A 25,796-nucleotide genomic window follows, 5' to 3' on the forward strand; every position below is an offset into this window, starting at 1 on the left:
TTACTGAGGTCAAGGTAAACCACATCCACAGCCTTTCCCTCATCCACCAAGCGCGTCACTTGGTCATAGAAGGAGATCAAAGATCTCCTGAAGATGGGTACTTCAGCTGTGACCGCTTTAGCCTTTTGAATGGGTCTGGTTTGGTTTTGTTGATGGAGTTTTCTTTTGTTAACCAGAGATTCTAAGCCTTGGAGATGGGGAGAAAAAATGGGTTGAGGCAGGATTGCATGGGGCAGCCTTTCTCTCTGTCAAGCCAAATGGCCTGGGGGGGAGCCAGCCCCAGAAAAGGGGCCCCTCAGCCCCCCCAGCCCTCCTCCTTGTCCACATGAGGGCATCTTCCAGGCCTCTCCCAACGCAGCCGCCTTTGGCCTCGCACGGGCCACTCCATCACAGAGCCTTGCTGAGGTCACAGTGGCCACCGCTGTCACGCCTTTGCCCCGGGCCCTATAAAAGAGGCCCCCTGCCGCTGGCCCGCCACTTGCTCAGCAACTCGGTCCTCTGAGAGCCAGCGTAAGCGGCAGGAGGAAGGCCAGAGAAAGGAGCAAGGCGAGCGGCAGCCCTCCTCGGTGTGAGGACCGCGAAGCGATCTGAGGAAGCACCGAGAAGATGGCAGCTAATGGGAGAAAGATGTCTCATGGGCAGAGGGACAGCACCTGCGGCACAAAAGACATCAGTGCCTGGGGGAAGCCTGCTGCCCGGCCCAGAGACGATTATTGGAGATATCACTGGCACCGCAGCGATGCGGGGAACAGGCCGGCCCCTCAGACATCCAGCAGCAGGGGGCCTGGGCCTAACCAGAGGTGCAGTGGTGGTGTGGAGCGAAGACGGGAGCGTGATGCGGAGAGCCGTGGGGAGCAGAGGCGTGCCCATCGGCCAGATCGCAGCGAGGGACCCAGCCGTGGCCGTAAAAGAGATGGCGGCGTGAAACCCACGAATGAAAATCAAGTGGAGAGTGGCATGGGACCAGGCAATGGAACTGGGCGACCCCCTCGTTCGGCACCCTGGCCGGAGAACACAGCTGATGGGAGGCATCCCGTGTGGGCAGTCCCAGGCAAGGACTGGCTTGTCCTCCTGCCTGACACCGTGGAGCCCATGGAGGTGGATCCACAAGAAGAGGCGGAGGAACCCATGGAAGTGGATCCACCTCGGCCACATCAGACCTGGGACTACCCCGGCAGCTCTCTGCTGCGTGCCATGAGAGAACACCGGTAGCTACGCAGCAGGGCCCGGCGAGCTCCCTACTCCTCGTCGCGCAGGCTCCATTCCAGGCATTAGCTTGGAGCCACCAAACACCTGGCAATAAAGAACTCTTGCTGATATTCAGGGCTTGTGTGCGTGTTTCTTTCCCACCCGCCAGCCCTTGTGCGAGAGGTGTCAGCCCCTCTGCACAGAGCCTCGAGGAAGAGCACAAGAGAGGACCCAGCTCCCTTCGGGCTGCTGCGCTGGGCTGACAGGAGGAGTCCCCAGGGGCCACCATGCGCCTTTAACATTTGTGAAAATAAACTGAGGGGTGAAAATAGTAGTGTGGAAGCGATTAGAGGTGGCTAATTTCTTATATTAGGAGTGAGTTTCTATACCTGAGTAATTGGTAACGACAGACACGGAGAAGGCTGAGGTACTCAGCAACTTCTTTGCCTCCGTCTGCACTGGTAGATGGGCTTCCCAAGTCTTTCATTTCCCTGAACCTGTAGGTGGAGGCTGGGGGAGCAAAGTCCCACCCACGGTAAGTGAAGAGCAGGTTCGAGACCACCTGCTGAATGTAAACAGGTCCAGGTCTATGGGACCTGATGACATGAATCCCAGGGTCCTGAGGGAACTGGCTGATGGGGTTGCCAAGCCGCTCTCCATCACAGTTGAAAAGTCCTGGCAGTCGGGTGATGTCACTGGTGAGTGGAAAAATGGAAACGTCATGCCCTTACTCTTCAACAATTAAAACAAAGAATTGAACAAAGAGTGCTACTCTTCACCAATTAAAACAATTAGGAGACATTTCTTCTCAGAAAGAGCGGTCAGGCATTGGGACGCGTTGCCCAGGGAGGTGGTGGAGTCCCTGTCCCTGGGGGTGTTCAAGGCAAGGTTGGACGTGGTGCTTGGGGACGTGGTTTCGTGGGTGACATTGTTCGTAGGGGGATGGTTGGACCAGGTGATCTTGGAGGGCTTTTCCAACCTTAATTTTCCTATGATTCTATTATTCTGTGATCTTTTGGAAAGTCAAATGCAAATAAGACAGGGCCAAGCAATTTCCACAGGAAGGCTCTTCAGCTTTCTGTCTTCTCAAAGAAAATAATAAGTACCAAATTAGGTCCTTAAATTTATTCTGAACACAGTATTTGCTCTAGAAAGCAAATCGTGTTTGCGAGATGGTACATCTTCTGGGGAAATACTATCTCTGGGACTGAAAATACGACCAGATAATACTGGTGGGTGTGGGTGGAGGGAGGACAGACTGGGCATTGGTTTCTGTTTTCACAGACCCAGGAACAGGCTTGAGAGCATGTGTTACACAGTGTATTACAGCTGCCAAATGCTGCACTGCCACGTTTCACAGCATCCATGTACAGCTCTTTACTGATCACCAGCCTTCACATCGACAAGTGAGCAGCTCTGTGATGTTGATGGCCTCAGCGAGTCAGATTTAGAAGCTTACTCCTGAACACCTTGTTAACCACAAAACCAGCCCTCCTTTGCAGCAGCAATGTAGCAGGCAGTGCAACAGGCTAGCTTGTACCACAGCTGTGGCATCAGTACGTGTTGTTTTTGGAGAAACCTGCTGGTTTCTAACTTTTTCTTCCCTCCTTCTTTGCTTTTCCAGCTGACTTTGGCTTCTGTGCCCAGATCACTCCTGAACAGAGCAAGCGCAGCACCATGGTGGGGACCCCGTACTGGATGGCGCCTGAAGTGGTGACACGAAAAGCCTACGGGCCCAAAGTGGACATCTGGTCACTGGGGATAATGGCCATCGAGATGATCGAAGGAGAACCCCCCTACCTCAATGAAAACCCCCTGAGAGTAAGCGAGTGCCTTTTTTTTGCCCTCAGGCCTTCGCTGAGCCTGCTGGTTAACCTAGGCTCTGGAGGAGGCAGGTGAACCTCCGCTGTGGTTTCATCACATGCAGCTACACGTCTCCTTAGATGCTGTAGTGAGAAGATTGTGGTCATTTAAGTTAGAAGCCATGGCTGGTTCTGGGTGGCAGAGGGCACAGGCTCTTCCTGTTGCAGACCTTCAGGTAGGGTCTGAGTTAATCCTGTGGTGCATCCATAATTCCCCCCCTTCTGGAGAGGCCGATAGGGGCACCTTCTGGCCCCAGAGTGCCTGGCTTCTTAAATCCTTGTGAGTGGGGAAGAGAGCTGTCCTTGAATTCAAAGAATACCACATTACTCTTTTATAAACAGGCCTTTTTCTTGCTGGTGCATTGTTCTTCTTTGCATGCTCCCAGTAAAGCTCCAGGTTTAACAAGCCTTTAGTCAGGCTTTGCCCCGCTGGTGTCTTTCCCGTCGTATTCTTTAATGAAGGGGGAAATTCTGTCTGTTTGTAGGAATGCGGCTGTTCTTGGTGTAAGCCAGTTTTATGGCTTTTTTTCTAAGCTAAACAGGACGAAGGGATCTAGAACAGTTCTGTTTAACTTGTTTCCACCTCTTTGACTGGAGGTGATTTTGGGAGAGAAGCGCAGCAGTGAAGAAATGCGAAAGGAAAAAGTTGGTGTGGAGTTAAATGAGGATGGCTAAGCAACGGGGTGCTTTGCTCTCATTTAACTTAACTTGTTGCAGTTCCCAGGCTATCAGACCTCTACCTTGAGATGTGATGAGCAGTGAGCTCAGAAAGCCTCTGCCAGATGTCTGTTTCCTTTTAAAAGGCATCTAGCGATTTTCTTTTAATAGTAAAATTTTGCAGTGGATGAATTCTGAATTTCCTGATTCTTAGAGAATTCTTCATTCCCAAGAAGCAGCAAAACGACTCCACTTGTTTCTGTAGGGTGTTAAGTGCTGCTTGAGAACCTACTGGCCATCTTTTGTAAAGGACCAACTGCATCTTTAGAGTATTGACTTTTTAGGCCTTGTGCATTTGGGCAAAGTATCGAGAGAAGAAAGCCTCCTGTTTCTTCAGGGGTACCTTCCCATGAGGATATAGTTATTGCAGGAGTCGAGCACCGGCAGAGCTGTGCCAGCCAACTTCCCTCTGTAAACACAGTCTGGACTGCTGGTTTTGTCCTCTTAATCCCTTGAGAGGGCTGCAGGATCCAAACCCAGATTACGAGGGTAAAGCAATAAAGGATTGGATCCCATCCACATAAAAATAGGGCTGGCAGCTCTTCTCTTTGCTGAAACTTAAGCATTTATTAGTCACCCTGATAAGGGTTTGTTTTGGTTTTGTTTTTCCCCATTGAACTGTGGGGAGGGAGAGGAAAAATGGGTGCCTCTGTAAACCGCAGCTGGAGTCTGACCTTCGTAACCTCCTGTTTCTTTGGTGCTTGCTTTGCTTTAGGCCCTGTATCTCATTGCTACTAACGGGACTCCGGAACTGCAGAATCCAGAAAAGCTTTCACCCATATTCCGAGACTTCCTAAATCGCTGTCTTGAAATGGACGTGGAAAAAAGAGGTTCTGCAAAAGAGCTGCTCCAGGTAAGTGCCGGGGAACGGGACGGAATTAAGCATTCTAGAGTGAGAATAGGCATGTGGAGAAATGTCATTTGGGGTCTTAAATACTGCATCATCTGAAGTCACAAGCACAGCAGAGATAATTTACCATGAAGAAACGAACAAAAAAAACCAAAACCAACCAACCAAAAAACCCCAAATCCCTAACGAAGCGTTAACAGAGTACTTTCCTTTTTGTGCTGTACTTGCTACTGGCAGCATCTGTGCAGCGTGTTCTGTAACCAACCTCAAATAATTGCCGTGCCCCGAGCCTGCCAACTGCTGAGCCCCTTAATTCCCGTGGCTTCTTCACGCAGCTCACCCTAACATCTGGCTGTGGTGTTGCGGTCTGGCCGTGCTTGTTCCCGTTTGGATAACAGGAGGGCTTCCAGCTATCGAATGCTCTGGTTGTCTCCCTTCTGGGGGAGAGTTCCCAAAGCTTTCTGGAAGGGGCACGTCTTGCATTAACTGCAGCAGTTTGGCGTTAACACATTTTGCCAGATACAGCTCTTCCTGCAGAGGTGATGGAACCAAGCTTGTGAGAAATCCTCAGTTATTTCACTGAAAACCTGGTGTCTTTGTCTGGACTCGTGGTGAAAGTGAAGGACGAAGCTGCCAGGCTTTTTACCAACACAGATGAGGAGTGTTCATGTGTTTCCTTTTGTCAGACCTCCCACGGGGGTGGAAAATGTGCTTCATCCCTTTGTAAAATAAATCTGTGATGATGGGGCCCTCAGACGTCAACTGTGAGACAGTTGTCTCTTTTTTGGTGTTCCTTTCTTTCCTTTAGTTTGTCTACTGGGTTCAGCTTTGGGAGTGCTGCTGCCTTTCTGAGACACTAATGAAGCATTAATCACCGGCAGAAAGAATGGCAGTAGATGAAAGCTGACTTTTTCTCCTGGACTTGCCAGCTCCAGAGTATCAGACAGTAGCAGGGTTGTGTTCCTTGGGGCAGGAGAACATTGGGACTGCAGCATTTCTGCCTGCCTTTACCTTTTAGCCTCGGATTTTTCCACCTCTGAAGTGTGTTCAGATTGGGTGGTTGATCCCTTCTGGTGCTCAGAAGTCCTGGGGGACTTAATTATTTTGGGTTTTCTGAACAGCTTGCGGGCTTCATGCCTCCACTCGTCTGATTAGCTGTTTTGTGTCAGTCTCTGTCCCCAACTAGACTTTCTCTGCGAGGCTGGAGTATTGCAAGCTTTCCACTTAACCCTGAACACAGGGAAAACTTCTTCCTCTGTTGCAGATGTTATGTTTTAAGCCTTGCCCCCGAAACAAACACCACATGTGCTGCAAGAAGCACTTTGTGACACCACCTACTGCTTGTTGCATGCTCGATAATCAATATTGTTTAACAGAACAGAGCACCTGGTATAGGAGATGGCCTGACTGGTCCTGTTGTGAATTCCCTGCTGTGCTCCTCAGTCCCAGCTGTTCTGAAAATTTCTAATAGCTTTAGAAGGCCAAGGCAATGTTTTCAGCAGATCTGTGGTGACAGGAAAGGAAGAATGGAGAGATGATTGCTTCAGGAAGCCCTGTGCAATGTTTTGGAACTGCACAGGTTGCTTTTACTTACACCTCCCTTCCACAAAGAATTTCCCTGCAGATTTTGCATAAATTTATTTCCTGGGAGAACTTGCTTAGTCTTGAGAGTGTATAAACATTGGAGAAATTAGGATGTGTTGGGTGCAAAGATCTTTATCAGTTCAGGTGAGGCCCAAAAGTCACGGTGAACTTTCTTGCTCATCGTGCCTTTTTTGTTTCGCCTGCTTGGAGGTTGTTGGAGTTCATACAGGTCTAGGTCCTGATATTTTGTGTAAACACCAGGCTTTTGGGACATGTTCTGAGAAATGTAACCTTTTTTTTTCCTTTTTCCTCTTCCTAGCACCAGTTCCTGAAAATTGCAAAGCCTCTTTCTAGTCTCACTCCTCTGATTCTTGCTGCTAAAGAAGCAGCAAAGAACAACCATTAAAGCGGGGGAGCCAGCACAGCCGTCCTGTCAAGCCTTTTAGATGTTCCCTACAGAAACCGAATTACCTGTCCCTGTCCCCTCCCGCTCCTCCTTCACAGGGGTGTTCTTAAAACTTTGATCTGCCTTGAAGGGTAGCAGATGTATCGTTTGCTGAATGTGGGAGGGCACGCAACAGGTACGCTGCTGATCTTGCGTAGTGAACTGTCTTTCCATCCTCCTTGATGGGCACGGTAGGGGAAGGGTATATTTTATGGCTGGGAAGATCTTCTGAGAACATCTGAACCTGACCTACCCGTAGCAAAGCCAGTTTGTTTTCGTATTTCTTACTGTGTTTATTTTTAAAGATAATGTGGAGCCTTTAGACCATGTTTATCTTAATAAAGTAAATCTTCTGCTGGCTGGACTCCTCCTGCTTTTGCCTAGCTGCTCTTCCAGCACTGAGGCTGCTCTCTGCTGTGGATGACTTGAGGAGGGAAGGAAGCAGGCAGCAGCAATCGGGACAGCTAAAACAACTGGAAGGGGAACGAGGGCAGGACCATGCAGCCCTCCTGCAGCACCGCTGGATGCTTCGGGGGAGCAAGGAGAAAGCCTGTGTGTGCTTCTTGCAGCTGTTGGACAAGTCGTGATCTTTTTGCCAAATTGTGTGAATCAAGGTCCTTCCCCGCACACTTTCGTTTCAACTCAAGTAATTAAACAGCTTTCAAATAGTTCTGATATTCTAGAAAAATCACAGGAAAAATCAACTGGGATTTCTTTTAGGGTTATTTTATTAGTGCTGTCAGGCTTCGTGGAGACCTGCCCTGTAAGAGAAAGCAAACAGAACAATTGCTCTTAGGAAGATAAGATCTGCCTGCAAGATGATGGTGAAAACTCTTGCTTCTTAGACCAAGGCCAACAGAAAACAAACTGATCATGGACAGTGTTTCGTTGGAAGCATAGGGGCATTCATTTTATTTTTTTTTTGAAATGAGCGAGTGAACTGATATCTTTATGCTACTGACTCCTTTGGTTGCTAATGATATGTAAAACAACAGCGATCCTGGAACTACTAGAGAGATCGGGTGTAAACACTGGCATTATGTTGAACTGTATCCTGATTTTTAATAAAAGGACTGCTGCATTTCTTAACTCGGGGCTGAGGGAGGGTTGGAGAATTCACTGTCACCAGACAATTCTGTCGGATGGGATGGGTTTTCATGTTATCGTCACTGGGCGCTTACAAGCGATGCATTAAGTGATACAAGCTTCTGTAGTCCTGTGGGATAGCGAGTGGCTCTGAAGAGGAGTAACTGCACACAGAGGGAACGGATAAAAGATCTTGCTTTCTCTGTACGTATCGCTTTGGTCATTTCCAGGGTGAGTTTAATCCAGTTCTCCTCTCCCCAAAGCACTTGTGTTGCACAGAAACTCATTCCTGCTTCTTGCTGAGACCTGCTGCTGGATCAGTCCTTTCCTCCCTGCCCTGGGCTTGTGATTGAAATATATGCATATATTTTTCCCCATTCACTCTGCGATACGTGACAGCCCTTGCACTGGTTTTACAGGCGTAGATAAAGCCTGTAAGGTCCCTTGCTTTTTTGGTGTCTTCTCCCATCCTTCAGGCTACAGGGTGGCCACTGTCTGACGTGAGTCTGTAATGTCTGAAGCCCATTGCCAAATCTTCTGCCTTCCTCCCCTTGTATACATTCTTCATCTTCATGTAATATGGAGAGTTTCCCCTCGCAAGATGAATTCCTTGGGCAGAGCAGCAAAGCTGCCAGCCCTGGGGGGGACCTGATCTCTTGATGAGCTCCTCTGCTTGGGGCTGGGGTGGAGATCGGGAAAGGGAAGGCCACTACCCTCGGATAATTCTCTTTGGTGAGGAGTTTGCTTTTATTTTCTGTGCAAGTCTCAAATGCCACGCGTGGGGTAGATGGGAAGGAATGATGGGCTAGATCTCACTAGGTCTAAAATCTAATGTTGCTCTGGTCTTATTGACCCATCAATTGACATTTTTTGACAGCACAGGATTAAACCTGATCCATGAATGTACTGAGTGTTGCTGACTTCCATTCGCCTTCCCTTCCCACTCCATCCTTGACACCCCTTTGAGGTGAGAGTGGTAATGCAGATGTGCCCTACCTGCGAGCAAATCCGTGAGCTTATTTTTCTGCAGGAGGAAAAATGGTAAAAAGGGTGACTTGTATTTAAGTTACTCTGCTGGATTCTCTGTTGCCTATTGGAAAGGAATCTGCAGGAGTGACTGTTTCTCCCCATTCTTAAGCCCGTGATGTGCTTCTGTCTCATTGACTTCGACTGTGGATTGGTCCTTACTGGTTTGGTAAGGACTAAGCTATGCACTGGGAAGCTGTAAGACAGCGGCTGTAGACATGTCATCTTCTCCTGTTTTTATTTTACCAACCTGTGATGCGAAAGAGTTTGACTTGCTACTGTGTGCCTAGCCCCAATTCCAAGTTAACAGACGCATCGTGTTTTCATGGTCTCAGAAATCTTAAATAAAAAGATAAATAAAAGAATGTAGTTAGTTTAGGAGAATGAGATACATTTTTTTTTGTCCAGAGATGGATCCTTTTCTCTACTCTTAGGTTCATCTGGGCATCGCTCAGCTTCAGCACTGGTGGCAGCTGCTGCATAGCCTTTTACAGCACTTTCTGGTCACTACAGAGAGCTGTTAGCACAAGTGTCTGACTTAATAATTCTTATTTTTTTTTCTGAGAACATCCTTACTGCTGGGATTTGAACGCAACTTCCAAGAGAAGAGAACTGATTTGGTAGCATTTTAAAATATATTTTAATATACCTACAGTATGAACTAATTCTACTGAGTCTGAACCATTTTTAATCACAGCCCTTATTTATTTGATTATTAGATTCTCTCTTCTATATGAGAACATGAAATATTCAGTTTGACTATCCATCCTGAAAACCTGCTTTGTTTTTATGGGATCCTCAGCAACCCCATCAGGTTAGGTGCCGAAATGGCACAACGTGCTACAGCTCCCAGAGCTCCTGGTGGTGGCGGAAGGTAAAACTCATCTCTTTTTTTTCCAAAGCACTGAAGAATATCGTATTTAAGAAGCAGCTGGTGCATTTCAAGCTTCCTATATTTAAAGAGCTGATATTGAGCTGGATTACTGCAGCCCTAGGTTTTCTTTAAACAAATGATTGATTTAAGTTCAGTGGGGCCAAGAGTTTGGGTGAGAGGGGCTGGCTGAGCTGAGATCGCTTCTGAGCTGAGATCTCCGTTAGTATCCGAACGTGTCTGTCTCAAGGTATCACGGGTTGGTATCACTAGATGATATTTACCATGCAAGGATGGGCTGAAGTGGCCTGTAGGCTGCTGGTACTTCAAGTTTGCTGAGCTCAGCTGGCAGTGAAAGGTCCAGCCCAAAGTCCAAGAAGAATGGTACGTATCTGAACGCCTTTCTTAATTATGAGCTTACAGATTCCCCAGCATCTTTCATATGGAAGCTGTCAAAGGTGAAGGCTGAGTCTGTTTGTCTCCCTAGCATAAAATACGGAGACTTTTCAGTGGCTTATTTTGATAGTAATAGAGAACATGTGGATGTATTTTGGGGTTGTAAACACACTGGATTGAGCATATAGATAATGTCCTAGGGCGGATCTCATGGTTTGCTGCTAATGACAGCTCTCAGCATCAAGGCTGGGGTCTTGGAGAAGCAGGGAGCTGCCGGTGGTGGCAGAACAGCGATGCCGGCAGGGGCTGGACGGAAACTTGCAGCCGAAATGGATGCCCCCAGGGAAGGGGTGGGAAGGCAACAGAAGATGGTGTTGGTCTGAGGAAGAGGATGGTTGCAGGTGTAGGTGGAAGCAAAAGGTAAAAGCTCAGTTTCCCAACTGCTGAGGGAATTTGGAGGATGCTGGAGCAGCCTACGGTGGATTGAGGCATCCTGTTTGGGAGCAGGAAGGAGCGGGGGGCTCCTGTGCAATGAAGGGGTGCTCAGAGTGAGGACTGAGCCTTATGTCTTTGAGCAACAACTCGTGCTAAGTGAGCTGGAGCTAATCTGACCTGCTGCCAGGTGTCTGTGTGTCTTGTCCTGCTGGGAAATAAGGGCCTTTGCCATTTTAAAATCAGCTGGAAAACGTGTTTCTCTTTCTTTGTACTGCCTTGGTGTAACTCTCCGGTAGTGCCCGGTTTGTTAGGGTCAGCTCAGCCATTTAGAAAGCAAAGCTGAAACCTTAAATAAAACCTGAATGAATGACCTGCTTCTCCTCCCCTTTGTTTCAATGACGCTTGCAGAAATGAATTGGGGGGTGCTTGAAGGAGTTGTGTTTCTCTGATCTGTTTTAATTAGATCTTACTTGATAGAGCAAAGTGACTTTACACTGAAAGCTGATGCAGAAAATGTGATTTCTACTGCTTATTTTCACCTGTTTGGAAGTCATTAATGCTCTGAGAAACACCAGTGTGGAAGCAGGATGTAGAGCCCAGCTTGAGGAGGAAGAGGAGGAGGCAGATGATGAAATGGACCCTCCTGACTGCTTGCTGTCTCCCCAGGTAGAGCTTGGTGTCTGCGGCTCCAGGTGCAGAGGAGGAAACGGGGGAGGATTTGGGATCGGTCCCTAAAGCTGCCCTCCCCAGCATCACTTTTACATGTGGGGTCAGTAGGGTGAGGCTGATGACAAGAGCAGGAGTTTATCACCTACATAATTGTGCAAGTGCCTCGTCCCAGCTTGGATTAAGGAATATTAAGGGGAGGACACATGTGCCCCCACAAGCCCCCTGCTGTAGGATTTTATCCGCTTGTGGCTGTAGGGCAGAGCTGGGTGCTGGAAGTCCAAGAAACCAAGCCTAACGTGAAGAGGACTTTCCCAGCTCAGCCTCCTGGCACTGGGAGCCCTGCCGAGCTCTCACAAGCCATTTGGGTGCTGAGCCCCACGTCGGAGGGGGAAGAAAAAGGGAACGTCTGGAAGGGGGAGCTGGCAAACTAGTTGGTGGTGGCACTGCTGCGATGTGCATCCCATGTCCATGTCCTTGTCCCATGAGAGCCCGGCAGCCAAACTGTGTCATCCTGCATCCTGCTGCTCCCCTCGTGAAACTTCACAAAGCCGGGCACCAGGCAGACCGGAGGGCCTGGTAACGTACCCCAAAAGTGCCTGAAAAAGTGGTAACGGGGCTGGTGGCTCTGCCAGTATTTCCCTCAACACCATTACTTGAGTGTTTTTATTTTATTTTATTTTATTTTATTTTATTTTATTTTATTTTATTTTATTTTATTTTTAGTCCCATGGCAAAGGAGAGGAGCTTCTGCAGAGGTCCTGGTTGAAACCTCGTGGCTGCAAAATGCTTCCCAACCCCAGTCCTCTCATCCCACTGCTGCCTTTTTTTTCCACCTGCACGGGAGGGAAATGTACCTGTGGTTATCTCAGAGGGGTGTCCCAAGGCTAAATATGCACTGGGACACACAAAACCTGCCCTGGATCTTTAAACTTTTACTTTTTCATACCTAAATTTAGCGTTTTCACTGGTGGGAACAGTTCTGCAGGGTCTTATTATTTGGGAGCGAAGTGGGGGGAATGAGCAGGAGCAGAGGCAATACGCTGGTAGGTACAAGAGAGGAAGAGAGGGTTATTATCGCATGCTTCAGGGAAAACTGCTGCACTTTATATAAGTGATGTTTTTCCTGCATCCCTGATTTTTATTGCCCAGAAGGGTCCCAAGTTTTGGTCCCGAGGCTCATCTTTTGGGAGAATTTAGAGCTTGAACTCCGTGAGCTTGCCGGGCTTAACCTGGCTGCTCCCCTCCAATTCCTGGGGCTGTGCTGCCCTCAAACAGATCAAAGATCTCCTGAAGATGGGTACTTCAGCTGTGACCGCTTTAGCCTTTTGAATGGGTCTGGTTTGGTTTTGTTGATGGAGTTTTCTTTTGTTAACCAGAGATTCTAAGCCTTGGAGATGGGGAGAAAAAATGGGTTGAGGCAGGATTGCATGGGGCAGCCTTTCTCTCTGTCAAGCCAAATGGCCTGGGGGGGAGCCAGCCCCAGAAAAGGGGCCCCTCAGCCCCCCCAGCCCTCCTCCTTGTCCACATGAGGGCATCTTCCAGGCCTCTCCCAACGCAGCCGCCTTTGGCCTCGCACGGGCCACTCCATCACAGAGCCTTGCTGAGGTCACAGTGGCCACCGCTGTCACGCCTTTGCCCCGGGCCCTATAAAAGAGGCCCCCTGCCGCTGGCCCGCCACTTGCTCAGCGACTCGGTCCTCTGAGAGCCAGCGTAAGCGGCAGGAGGAAGGCCAGAGAAAGGAGCAAGGCGAGCGGCAGCCCTCCTCGGTGTGAGGACCGCGAAGCGATCTGAGGAAGCACCGAGAAGATGGCAGCTAATGGGAGAAAGATGTCTCATGGGCAGAGGGACAGCACCTGCGGCACAAAAGACATCAGTGCCTGGGGGAAGCCTGCTGCCCGGCCCAGAGACGATTATTGGAGATATCACTGGCACCGCAGCGATGCGGGGAACAGGCCGGCCCCTCAGACATCCAGCAGCAGGGGGCCTGGGCCTAACCAGAGGTGCAGTGGTGGTGTGGAGCGAAGACGGGAGCGTGATGCGGAGAGCCGTGGGGAGCAGAGGCGTGCCCATCGGCCAGATCGCAGCGAGGGACCCAGCCGTGGCCGTAAAAGAGATGGCGGCGTGAAACCCACGAATGAAAATCAAGTGGAGAGTGGCATGGGACCAGGCAATGGAACTGGGCGACCCCCTCGTTCGGCACCCTGGCCGGAGAACACAGCTGATGGGAGGCATCCCGTGTGGGCAGTCCCAGGCAAGGACTGGCTTGTCCTCCTGCCTGACACCGTGGAGCCCATGGAGGTGGATCCACAAGAAGAGGCGGAGGAACCCATGGAAGTGGATCCACCTCGGCCACATCAGACCTGGGACTACCCCGGCAGCTCTCTGCTGCGTGCCATGAGAGAACACCGGTAGCTACGCAGCAGGGCCCGGCGAGCTCCCTACTCCTCGTCGCGCAGGCTCCATCCCAGGCATTAGCTTGGAGCCACCAAACACCTGGCAATAAAGAACTCTTGCTGATATTCAGGGCTTGTGTGCGTGTTTCTTTCCCACCCGCCAGCCCTTGTGCGAGAGGTGTCAGCCCCTCTGCACAGAGCCTCGAGGAAGAGCACAAGAGAGGACCCAGCTCCCTTCGGGCTGCTGCGCTGGGCTGACAGGAGGAGTCCCCAGGGGCCACCATGCGCCTTTAACATTTGTGAAAATAAACTGAGGGGTGAAAATAGTAGTGTGGAAGCGATTAGAGGTGGCTAATTTCTTATATTAGGAGTGAGTTTCTATACCTGAGTAATTGGTAACGACAGACACGGAGAAGGCTGAGGTACTCAGCCACTTCTTTGCCTCCGTCTGCACTGGTAGATGGGCTTCCCAAGTCTTTCATTTCCCTGAACCTGTAGGTGGAGGCTGGGGGAGCAAAGTCCCACCCACGGTAAGTGAAGAGCAGGTTCGAGACCACCTGCTGAATGTAAACAGGTCCAGGTCTATGGGACCTGGTGACATGAATCCCAGGGTCCTGAGGGAACTGGCTGATGGGGTTGCCAAGCCGCTCTCCATCACAGTTGAAAAGTCCTGGCAGTCGGGTGATGTCACTGGTGAGTGGAAAAATGGAAACGTCATGCCCTTACTCTTCAACAATTAAAACAAAGAATTGAACAAAGAGTGCTACTCTTCACCAATTAAAACAATTAGGAGACGTTTCTTCTCAGAAAGAGCGGTCAGGCATTGGGACGCGTTGCCCAGGGAGGTGGTGGAGTCCCCGTCCCTGGGGGTGTTCAAGGCAAGGTTGGACGTGGTGCTTGGGGACGTGGTTTCGTGGGTGACATTGTTTGTAGGGGGATGGTTGGACCAGGTGATCTTGGAGGGCTTTTCCAACCTTAATTTTCCTATGATTCTATTATTCTGTGATCTTTTGGAAAGTCAAATGCAAATAAGACAGGGCCAAGCAATTTCCACAGGAAGGCTCTCCAGCTTTCTGTCTTCTCAAAGAAAATAATAAGTACCAAATTAGGTCCTTAAATTTATTCTGAACACAGTATTTGCTCTAGAAAGCAAATCGTGTTTGAGAGATGGTACATCTTCTGGGGAAATACTATCTCTGGGACTGAAAATACGACCAGATAATGCTGGTGGGTGTGGGTGGAGGGAGGACAGACTGGGCATTGGTTTCTGTTTTCACAGACCCAGGAACAGGCTTGAGAGCATGTGTTACACAGTGTATTACAGCTGCCAAATGCTGCACTGCCACGTTTCACAGCATCCATGTACAGCTCTTTACTGATCACCATCACATCACATCGACAAGTGAGCAGCTCTGTGATGTTGATGGCCTCAGCGAGTCAGATTTAGAAGCTTACTCCTGAACACCTTGTTAACCACAAAACCAGGGCCTCCTTTGCAGCAGCAATGTAGCAGGCAGTGCAACAGGCTAGCTTGTACCACAGCATTGGCATCAGTACGTGTTGTTTTTGGAGAAACCTGCTGATTTCTAACTTTTTCTTCCCTCCTTCTTTGCTTTTCCAGCTGACTTTGGCTTCTGTGCCCAGATCACTCCCGAACAGAGCAAGCGCAGCACCATGGTGGGGACCCCGTACTGGATGGCGCCTGAAGTGGTGACACGAAAAGCCTACGGGCCCAAAGTGGACATCTGGTCACTGGGGATAATGGCCATCGAGATGATCGAAGGAGAACCCCCCTACCTCAATGAAAACCCCCTGAGAGTAAGCGAGTGCCTTTTTTTTGCCCTCAGGCCTTCGCTGAGCCTGCTGGTTAACCTGGGCTCTGGAGGAGGCAGGTGAACCTCCGCTGTGGTTTCATCACATGCAGCTACACGTCTCCTTAGATGCTGTAGTGAGAAGATTGTGGTCATTTAAGTTAGAAGCCATGACTGGTTCTGGGTGGCAGAGGGCACAGGCTGTTCCTGTTGCAGACCTTCAGGTAGGGTCTGAGTTAATGATGTGGTGCATCCATAATTCCCCCCTTTCTGGAGAGGCCGATAGGGGCACCTTCTGGCCCCAGAGTGCCCGGCTTCTTAAATCCTTGTGAGTGGGGAAGAGAGCTGTCCTTGAATTCAAAGAATACCACATTACTCTTTTATAAACAGGGCTTTTTCTTGCTGGTGCATTGTTCCTCTTTGCATGCTCCCAGTAAAGCTCCAGGTTTAACAAGCCTTTAGTCAGGCTTTGCCCCTGCTGGTGTCTTTCCCTTCGTATTCTTTAATGAAAGGGGAAATTCTATCAGTTTGTAGGAATGCGGCTGTTCTTGGTGTAAGCCAGTTTTATGGCTTTTTTTCTAAGCTAAACAGGACGAAGGGATCTAGAACAATTCTGTTTAACTTGTTTCCACCTCTTTTACTGGAGATGATTTTGGGAGAGAAGCGCAGCAGTGAAGAAATGCGAAAGGAAAAAGTTGGTATGGAGTTAAATGAGGATGGCTAAGCAACGGGGTGCTTTGCTCTCATTTAACTTAACTTGTTGCAGTTCCCAGGCTATCAGACCTCTACCTTGGGATGTGATGAGCAGTGAGCTCAGAAGGCCTCTGCCAGATGTCTGTTTCCTTTTAAAAGGCATCTAGCGATTTTCTTTTAATAGTAAAATTTTGCAGTGGATGAATTCTGAATTTCCTGATTCTTAGAGAATTCTTCATTCCCAAGCAGCAGCAAAACGACTCCACTTGTTTCTGTAGGGTGTTAAGTGCTGCTTGAGAACCTACTGGCCATCTTTTGTAAAGGACCAACTGCATCTTTAGAGTATTGACTTTTTAGGCCTTGTGCATTTGGGCAAAGTATCGAGAGAAGAAAGCCTCCTGTTTCTTCAGGGGTACCTTCCCATGAGGATATAGTTATTGCAGGAGTCGAGCACTGGCAGAGCTGTGCCAGCCAACTTCCCTCTGTAAACACAGTCTGGACTGCTGGTTTTGTCCTCTTAATCCCTTGAGAGGGCTGCAGGATCCAAACCCAGATTACGAGGGTAAAGCAAGAAAGGATTGGATCCCATCCACATAAAAATAGGGCCGGCAGCTCTTCTCTTTGCTGAAACTTAAGCATTTATTAGTCACCCTGATAAGGGTTTGTTTTGGTTTTGTTTTTCCCCATTGAACTGTGGGGAGGGAGAGGAAAAATGGGTGCCTCTGTAATCTGCAGCTGGAGTCTGACCTTCGTAACCTCCTGTTTCTTTGGTGCTTGCTTTGCTTTAGGCCCTGTATCTCATTGCTACTAACGGGACTCCGGAACTGCAGAATCCAGAAAAGCTTTCACCCATATTCCGAGACTTCCTAAATCGCTGTCTTGAAATGGACGTGGAAAAAAGAGGTTCTGCAAAAGAGCTGCTACAGGTAAGTGCCGGGGAACGGGACGGAATTAAGCATTCTAGAGTGAGAATAGGCACGTGGAGCAATGTCATTTGGGGTCTTAAATACTGCGTCATCTGAAGTCACAAGCACAGCAGAGATAATTTACCATGAAGAAACGAACAAAAAAAACCAAAACCAACCAACCAAAAAACCCCAAATCCCTAACGAAGCGTTAACAGAGTACTTTCCTTTTTGTGCTGTACTTGCTACTGGCAGCAGCTGTGCAGCGTGTTCTGTAACCAACCTCAAATAATTGCCGTGCCCCGAGCCTGCCAGCTGCCGAGCCCCTTAATTCCCGTGGCTTCTTCACGCAGCTCACCCTAACATCTGGCTGTGGTGTTGCGGTCTGGCCGTGCTTGTTCCCATTTGGATAACAGGAGGGCTTCCAGCTATCGAATGCTCTGGTTGTCTCCCTTCTGGGGGAGAGTTCCCAAAGCTTTCTGGAAGGGGCACGTCTTGCATTAACTGCAGCAGTTTGGCGTTAACACATTTTGCCAGATACAGCTCTTCCTGCAGAGGTGATGGAACCAAGCTTGTGAGAAATCCTCAGTTATTTCACTGAAAACCTGGTGTCTTTGTCTGGACTCGTGGTGAAAGTGAAGGACGAAGCTGCCAGGCTTTTTACCAACACAGATGAGGAGTGTTCATGTGTTTCCTTTTGTCAGACCTCCCACGGGGGTGGAAAATGTGCTTCAGCTCTTTGTAAAATAAATCGGTGATGATGGGGCCCTCAGATGTCGACTGTGAGACAGTTGTCTCTTTTTTGGTGTTCCTTTCTTTCCTTTAGTTTGTCTACTGGGTTCAGCTTTGGGAGTGCTGCTGCCTTTCTGAGACACTAATGAAGCATTAATCACCGGCAGAAAGAATGGCAGTAGATGAAAGCTGACTTTTTCTCCTGGACTTGCCAGCTCCAGAGTATCAGACAGCAGCAGGGTTGTGTTCCTTGGGGCAGGAGAACATTGGGACTGCAGCATTTCTGCCTGCCTTTACCTTTTAGCCTCGGATTTTTCCACCTCTGAAGTGTGTTCAGATTGGGTGGTTGATCCCTTCTGGTGCTCAGAAGTCCTGGGGGACTTAATTATTTTGGGTTTTCTGAACGGCTTGTGGGCTTCATGCCTCCACTCGTCTGATTAGCTGTTTTGTGTCAGTCTCTGTCCCCAACCTAGACTTTCTCTGCAAGGCTGGAGTATTGCAAGCTTTCCACTTAACCCTGAACACAGGGAAAACTTCTTCCTCTGTTCCAGATGTTATGTTTTAAACCTTGCCCCCGAAACAAACACCACATGTGCTGCAAGAAGCACTTTGTGACACCACCTACAGCTTGTTGCATGCTCGATAATCAATATTGTTTAACAGAACAGCGCACCTGGTATAGGAGATGGCCTGACTGGTCCTGTTGTGAATTCCCTGCTGTGCTCCTCAGTCCCAGCTGTTCTGAAAATTTCTAATAGCTTTAGAAGGCCAAGGCAATGTTTTCAGCAGATCTGTGGTGACAGGAAAGGAAGAATGGAGAGATGATTGCTGCAGGAAGCCCTGTGCAATGTTTTGGAACTGCACAGGTTGCTTTTACTTACACCTCCCTTCCACAAAGAATTTCACTGTAGATTTTGCATGAATTTATTTCCTGGGAGAACTTGCTTGGTCTTGAGAGTGTATAAACATTGGAGAAACTAGGATGTGTTGGGTGCAAAGCTCTTTATCAGTTCAGGTGAGGCCCAAAAGTCACGGTGAACTTTCTTGCTCATCGTGCCTTTTTTGTTTCGCCTGCTTGGAGGTTGTTGGAGTTCATACAGGTCTAGGTCCTGATATTTTGTGTAAACACCAGGCTTTTGGGACATGTTCTGAGAAATGTAACCTTTTTTTTTCCTTTTTCCTCTTCCTAGCACCAGTTCCTGAAAATTGCAAAGCCTCTTTCTAGTCTCACTCCTCTGATTCTTGCTGCTAAAGAAGCAGCAAAGAACAACCATTAAAGCGGGGGAGCCAGCACAGCCGTCGTGTCAAGCCTTTTAGATGTTCCCTACAGAAACCGAATTACCTGTCCCTGTCCCCTCCCGCTCCTCCTTCACAGGGGTGTTCTTAAAACTTTGATCTGCCTTGAAGGGTAGCAGATGTATCGTTTGCTGAATGTGGGAGGGCACGCAACAGGTACGCTGCTGATCTTGCGTAGTGAACTGTCTTTCCATCCTCCTTGATGGGCACGGTAGGGGAAGGGTATATTTTATGGCTGGGAAGATCTTCTGAGAACATCTGAACCTGACCTACCCGTAGCAAAGCCAGTTTGTTTTCGTATTTCTTACTGTGTTTATTTTTAAAGATAATGTGGAGCCTTTAGACCATGTTTATCTTAATAAAGTAAATCTTCTGCTGGCTGGACTCCTCCTGCTTTTGCCAAGCTGCTCTTCCAGCACTGAGGCTGCTCTCTGCTTTGGATGACTTGAGGAGGGAAGGAAGCAGGCAGCAGCAATCGGAACAGCTAAAACAACTGGAAGGGGAACGAGGGCAGGACCATGCAGCCCTCCTGCAGCACCGCTGGATGCTTCGGGGGAGCAAGGAGAAAGCCTGTGTGTGCTTCTTGCAGCTGTTGGACAAGTCGTGATCTTTTTGCCAAATTGTGTGAATCAAGGTCCTTCCCCGCACACTTTCGTTTCAACTCAAGTAATTAAACAGCTTTCAAATAGTTCTGATATTTCTAGAAAAATCACAGGAAAAATCAACTGGGATTTCTTTTAGGGTTATTTTATTAGTGCTGTCAGGCTTCGTGGAGACCTGCCCTGTAAGAGAAAGCAAACAGAACAATTGCTCTTAGGAAGATAAGATCTGCCTGCAAGATGATGGTGAAAACTCTTGCTTCTTAGACCAAGGCCAACAGAAAACAAACTGATCATGGACAGTGTTTCCTTGGAAGCATAGGGGCATTCATTTTATTATTTTTTTTTTGAAATGAGCGAGTGAACTGATATCTTTATGCTACTGACTCCTTTGGTTGCTAATGATATGTAAAACAACAGCAATCCTGGAACTACTAGAGAGATCGGGTGTAAACACTGGCGTTATGTTGAACTGTATCCTGATTTTTAATAAAAGGACTGCTGCATTTCTTAACTCGGGGCTGAGGGAGGGTTGGAGAATTCACTGTCACCAGACAACTCTGTCGGATGGGATGGGTTTTCATGTTATCGTCACTGGGTGCTTACAAGCGATGCATTAAGTGATACAAGCTTCTGTAGTCCTGTGGGATAGCGAGTGGCTCTGAAGAGGAGTAACTGCACACAGAGGGAACGGATAAAAGATCTTGCTTTCTCTGTACGTATCGCTTTGGTCATTTCCAGGGTGAGTTTAATCCAGTTCTCCTCTCCCCAAAGCACTTGTGTTGCACAGAAACTCATTCCTGCTTCTTGCTGACACCTGCTGCTGGATCAGTCCTTTCCTCCCTGCCCTGGGCTTGTGATTGAAATATATACATATATTTTTCCCCATTCACTCTGCGATACGTGACAGCCCTTGCACTGGTTTTACAGGCGTAGATAAAGCCTGTAAGGTCCCTTGCTTTTTTGGTGTCTTCTCCCATCCTTCAGGCTACAGGGTGGCCACTGTCTGACGTGAGTCTGTAATGTCTGAAGCCCATTGCCAAATCTTCTGCCTTCCTCCCCTTGTATACATTCTTCATCTTCATGTAATATGGAGAGTTTCCCCTCGCAAGATGAATTCCTTGGGCAGAGCAGCAAAGCTGCCAGCCCTGGGGGGGACCTGATCTCTTGATGAGCTCCTCTGCTTGGGGCTGTGGTGGAGATCGGGAAAGGGAAGGCCACTACCCTCGGATAATTCTCTTTGGTGAGGAGTTTGCTTTTATTTTCTGTGCAAGTCTCAAATGCCATGCGTGGGGTAGATGGGAAGGAATGATGGGCTAGATCTCACTTGATCTAAAATCTAATGTTGCTCTGGTCTTATTGACCCATCAATTGACATTTTTTGACAGCACAGGATTAAACCTGATCCATGAATGTACTGAGTGTTGCTGACTTCCCTTCGCCTTCCCTTCCCACTCCATCCTTGACACCCCTTTGAGGTGAGAGCGGTAATGCAGATGTGCCCTACCTGCGAGCAAATCCGTGAGCTTATTTTTCTGCAGGAGGAAAAATGGTAAAAAGGGTGACTTGTATTTAAGTTACTCTGCTGGATTCTCTGTTGCCTATTGGAAAGGAATCTGCAGGAGTGACTGTTTCTCCCCATTCTTAAGCCCGTGATGTGCTTCTGTCTCATTGACTTCAGCTGTGAATTGGTCCTTACTGGTTTGGTAAGGACTGAGAGCTGTGCTCTGGGAAGCTGTAAGACAGCGGCTGTAGACATGTCATCTTCTCCTGTTTTTATTTTACCAACCTGTGATGAGAAAGTTGACTTGCTACTGTGTGCCAAGCCCCAGTTCCAAGTTAACAGATGCATCGTGTTTTCATGGTCTCAGAAATCTTGAATATAAAGATAAATAAAAGAATGTAGTTAGTTTAGGAGAATGAGATACATTTTTTTTGTCCAGAGATGGATCCTTTTCTCTACTCTTAGGTTCATCTGGGCATCGCTCAGCTCCAGCACTGGTGGCAGCTTTTGCATAGCCTCTTACAGCACTTTCTGGTCACTACAGAGAGCTGTTAGCACAAGTGTCTGACTTAATAATTCTTATTTTTTTTTCTGAGAACATCCTTACTGCTGGGATTTGAACGCAACTTCCAAGAGAAGAGAACTGATTTGGTAGCATTTTAAAATATATTTTAATATACCTACAGTATGAACTAATTCTACTGAGTCTGAACCATTTTTAATCACAGCCCTTATTTATTTGATTATTAGATTCTCTCTTCTATATGAGAACATGAAATATTCAGTTTGACTATCCATCCTGAAAACCTGCTTTGTTTTTATGGGATCCTCAGCAACCCCATCAGGTTAGGTGCCGAAATGGCACAACGTGCTACAGCTCCCAGAGCTCCTGGTGGTGGCGGAAGGTAAAACTCATCTCTTTTTTTTCCAAAGCACTGAAGAATATCGTATTTAAGAAGCAGCTGGTGCATTTCAAGCTTCCTATATTTAAAGAGCTGATATTGAGCTGGATTACTGCAGCCCTAGGTTTTCTTTAAACAAATGATTGATTTAAGTTCAGTGGGGCCAAGAGTTTGGGTGAGAGGGGCTGGCTGAGCTGAGATCGCTTCTGAGCTGAGATCTCCGTTAGTATCCTAACGTGTCTGTCTCAAGGTATCACGGGTTGGTATCACCAGATGATATTTACCATGCAAGGATGGGGTGAAATGGCCTGTAGGCTGCTGGTACTTCAAGTTTGCTGAGCTCAGCTGGCAGTGAAAGGTCCAGCCCAAAGTCCAAGAAGAATGGTACGTATTTGAACGCCTTTCTTAATTACGAGCTTACAGATTCCCCAGCATCTTTCATATGGAAGCTGTCAAAGGTGAAGGCTGAGTCTGTTTGTCTCCCTAGCATAAAATACGGAGACTTTTCAGTGGCTTATTTTGATAGTAATAGAGAACATGTGGATGTATTTTGGGGTTGTAAACACACTGGATTGAGCATATAGATAATGTCCTAGGGCGGATCTCATGGTTTGCTGCTAATGACAATTCTCAGCATCAAGGCTGGGGTCTTGGAGAAGCAGGGAGCTGCCGGTGGTGGCAGAACAGTGATGCCGGCGGGGGCTGGATGGAAACTTGCAGCCGAAATGGATGCCCCCAGGAAAGGGGTGGGAGGGCAACAGAAGATGGTGTTGGTCTGAGGAAGAAGACGGGTGCTGGGGTAGGAGGATGCAAAAGGTAAAAGCTCAGTTTCCCAACTGCTGAGGAAATTTGGAGGGTGCTGAAGCAGCCTACGGTGGATTGAGGCATCCTGTTTGGGAGCAGGAAGGAGCGGGGGGCTCCTGTGCAATGAAGGGGTGCTCAGAGTGAGGACTGAGCCTTATGTCTTTGAGCAACAACTCGTGCTAAGTGAGCTGGAGCTAATCTGACCTGCTGCCAGATGTCTGTGTGTCTTGTCCTGCTGGGAAATAACAAGGGCATTTGCCGTTTTAAAATCAGCTGGAAAACGTGTTTCTCTTTCTTTGTACTGCCTTGGTGTAACTCTCCGGTAGTGCCCGGTTTGTTAGGGTCAGCTCAGCCATTTAGAAAGCAAAACTGAAACCTTAAATAAAACCTGAATGAATGACCTGCTTCTCCTCCCCTTTGTTTCAATGACGCTTGCAGAAATGAATTGGGGGGTGCTTGAAGGAGTTGTGTTTCTCTGATCTGTTTTAATTAGATCTTACTTGATAGAGCAAAGTGACTTTACGCTGAAAGCTGATGCAGAAAGTGTGATTTCTACTGCTTATTTTCACCTGTTTGGAAGTCATTAATGCTCTGAGAAACACCAGTGTGGAAGCAGGATGTAGAGCCCAGCTTGAGGAGGAAGAGGAGGAGGCAGGTGGTGAAATTGACCCTCCTGGCTGCTTGCTGTCTCCCCAGGTAGAGCTTGGTGTCTGCGGCTCCAGGTGCAGAGGAGGAAACGGGGGAGGATTTGGGATCGGTCCCTAAAGCTGCCCTCCCCAGCATCACTTTTACATGTGGGGTCAGTAGGGTGAGGCTGATGACAAGAGCAGGAGTTTATCACCTACATAATTGTGCAAGTGCCTCGTCCCAGCTTGGATTAAGGAATATTAAGGGGAGGACACGTGTGCCCCCACAAGCCCCCTGCTGTAGGATTTTATCCGCTTGTGGCTGTAGGGCAGAGCTGGGTGCTGGAAGTCCAAGAAACCAAGCCTAACGTGAAGAGGACTTTCCCAGCTCAGCCTCCTGGCACTGGGAGCCCTGCCGAGCTCTCACAAGCCATTTGGGTGCTGAGCCCCACGTCGGAGGGGGAAGAAAAAGGGAACGTCTGGAAGGGGGAGCTGGCAAACTAGTTGGTGGTGGCACTGCTGCGATGTGCATCCCATGTCCATGTCCTTGTCCCATGAGAGCCCGGCAGCCAAACTGTGTCATCCTGCATCCTGCTGCTCCCCTCGTGAAACTTCACAAAGCCGGGCACCAGGCAGACCGGAGGGCCTGGTAACGTACCCCAAAAGTGCCTGAAAAAGTGGTAACGGGGCTGGTGGCTCTGCCAGTATTTCCCTCAACACCATTACTTGAGTGTTTTTATTTTATTTTATTTTATTTTATTTTATTTTATTTTATTTTATTTTATTTTATTTTATTTTATTTTATTTTATTTTTAGTCCCATGGCAAAGGAGAGGAGCTTCTGCAGAGGTCCTGGTTGAAACCTCGTGGCTGCAAAATGCTTCCCAACCCCAGTCCTCTCATCCCACTGCTGCCTTTTTTTTCCACCTGCACGGGAGGGAAATGTACCTGTGGTTATCTCAGAGGGGTGTCCCAAGGCTAAATATGCACTGGGACACACAAAACCTGCCCTGGATCTTTAAACTTTTACTTTTTCATACCTAAATTTAGCGTTTTCACTGGTGGGAACAGTTCTGCAGGGTCTTATTATTTGGGAGCGAAGTGGGGGGAATGAGCAGGAGCAGAGGCAATACGCTGGTAGGTACAAGAGAGGAAGAGAGGGTTATTATCGCATGCTTCAGGGAAAACTGCTGCACTTTATATAAGTGATGTTTTTCCTGCATCCCTGATTTTTATTGCCCAGAAGGGTCCCAAGTTTTGGTCCCGAGGCTCATCTTTTGGGAGAATTTAGAGCTTGAACTCCGTGAGCTTGCCGGGCTTAACCTGGCTGCTCCCCTCCAATTCCTGGGGCTGTGCTGCCCTCAAACAGATCAAAGATCTCCTGAAGATGGGTACTTCAGCTGTGACCGCTTTAGCCTTTTGAATGGGTCTGGTTTGGTTTTGTTGATGGAGTTTTCTTTTGTTAACCAGAGATTCTAAGCCTTGGAGATGGGGAGAAAAAATGGGTTGAGGCAGGATTGCATGGGGCAGCCTTTCTCTCTGTCAAGCCAAATGGCCTGGGGGGGAGCCAGCCCCAGAAAAGGGGCCCCTCAGCCCCCCCAGCCCTCCTCCTTGTCCACATGAGGGCATCTTCCAGGCCTCTCCCAACGCAGCCGCCTTTGGCCTCGCACGGGCCACTCCATCACAGAGCCTTGCTGAGGTCACAGTGGCCACCGCTGTCACGCCTTTGCCCCGGGCCCTATAAAAGAGGCCCCCTGCCGCTGGCCCGCCACTTGCTCAGCGACTCGGTCCTCTGAGAGCCAGCGTAAGCGGCAGGAGGAAGGCCAGAGAAAGGAGCAAGGCGAGCGGCAGCCCTCCTCGGTGTGAGGACCGCGAAGCGATCTGAGGAAGCACCGAGAAGATGGCAGCTAATGGGAGAAAGATGTCTCATGGGCAGAGGGACAGCACCTGCGGCACAAAAGACATCAGTGCCTGGGGGAAGCCTGCTGCCCGGCCCAGAGACGATTATTGGAGATATCACTGGCACCGCAGCGATGCGGGGAACAGGCCGGCCCCTCAGACATCCAGCAGCAGGGGGCCTGGGCCTAACCAGAGGTGCAGTGGTGGTGTGGAGCGAAGACGGGAGCGTGATGCGGAGAGCCGTGGGGAGCAGAGGCGTGCCCATCGGCCAGATCGCAGCGAGGGACCCAGCCGTGGCCGTAAAAGAGATGGCGGCGTGAAACCCACGAATGAAAATCAAGTGGAGAGTGGCATGGGACCAGGCAATGGAACTGGGCGACCCCCTCGTTCGGCACCCTGGCCGGAGAACACAGCTGATGGGAGGCATCCCATGTGGGCAGTCCCAGGCAAGGACTGGCTTGTCCTCCTGCCTGACACCGTGGAGCCCATGGAGGTGGATCCACA

General features: G+C 48.8%; 1 protein-coding gene across 23 annotated transcripts in view; it reads left to right on the top strand.

The window, feature by feature from the left end:
• Positions 1-25,796, top strand: part of PAK1 (p21 (RAC1) activated kinase 1) — an 805,686-nt gene that overhangs the window by 127,189 nt on the left and 652,701 nt on the right. For 2 of the 23 annotated variants that reach the window (XM_083821768.1, XM_083821762.1), the window contains exons 14-16: positions 15,144-15,340; positions 16,815-16,952; positions 18,854-20,070. The exons of 19 other annotated variants lie outside the window; for them this stretch is intronic. In XM_083821768.1, coding sequence (XP_083677894.1) covers positions 15,144-15,340; positions 16,815-16,952; positions 18,854-18,940 — 422 coding nt within the window. In that variant the 3' untranslated portion in view covers positions 18,941-20,070. Of the gene's footprint in view, positions 1-2,812; positions 3,103-15,143; positions 15,341-16,814; positions 16,953-18,853; positions 20,071-25,796 lie in introns of those variants that run through there. 2 more of the 23 variants (XM_083821748.1, XM_083821764.1) reach the window with 2 other exon arrangements.

This window comes from Anser anser (assembly GCF_964211835.1).
Source record: "Anser anser genome assembly, chromosome: 1".
Lineage (NCBI taxonomy): Eukaryota > Metazoa > Chordata > Aves > Anseriformes > Anatidae > Anser > Anser anser.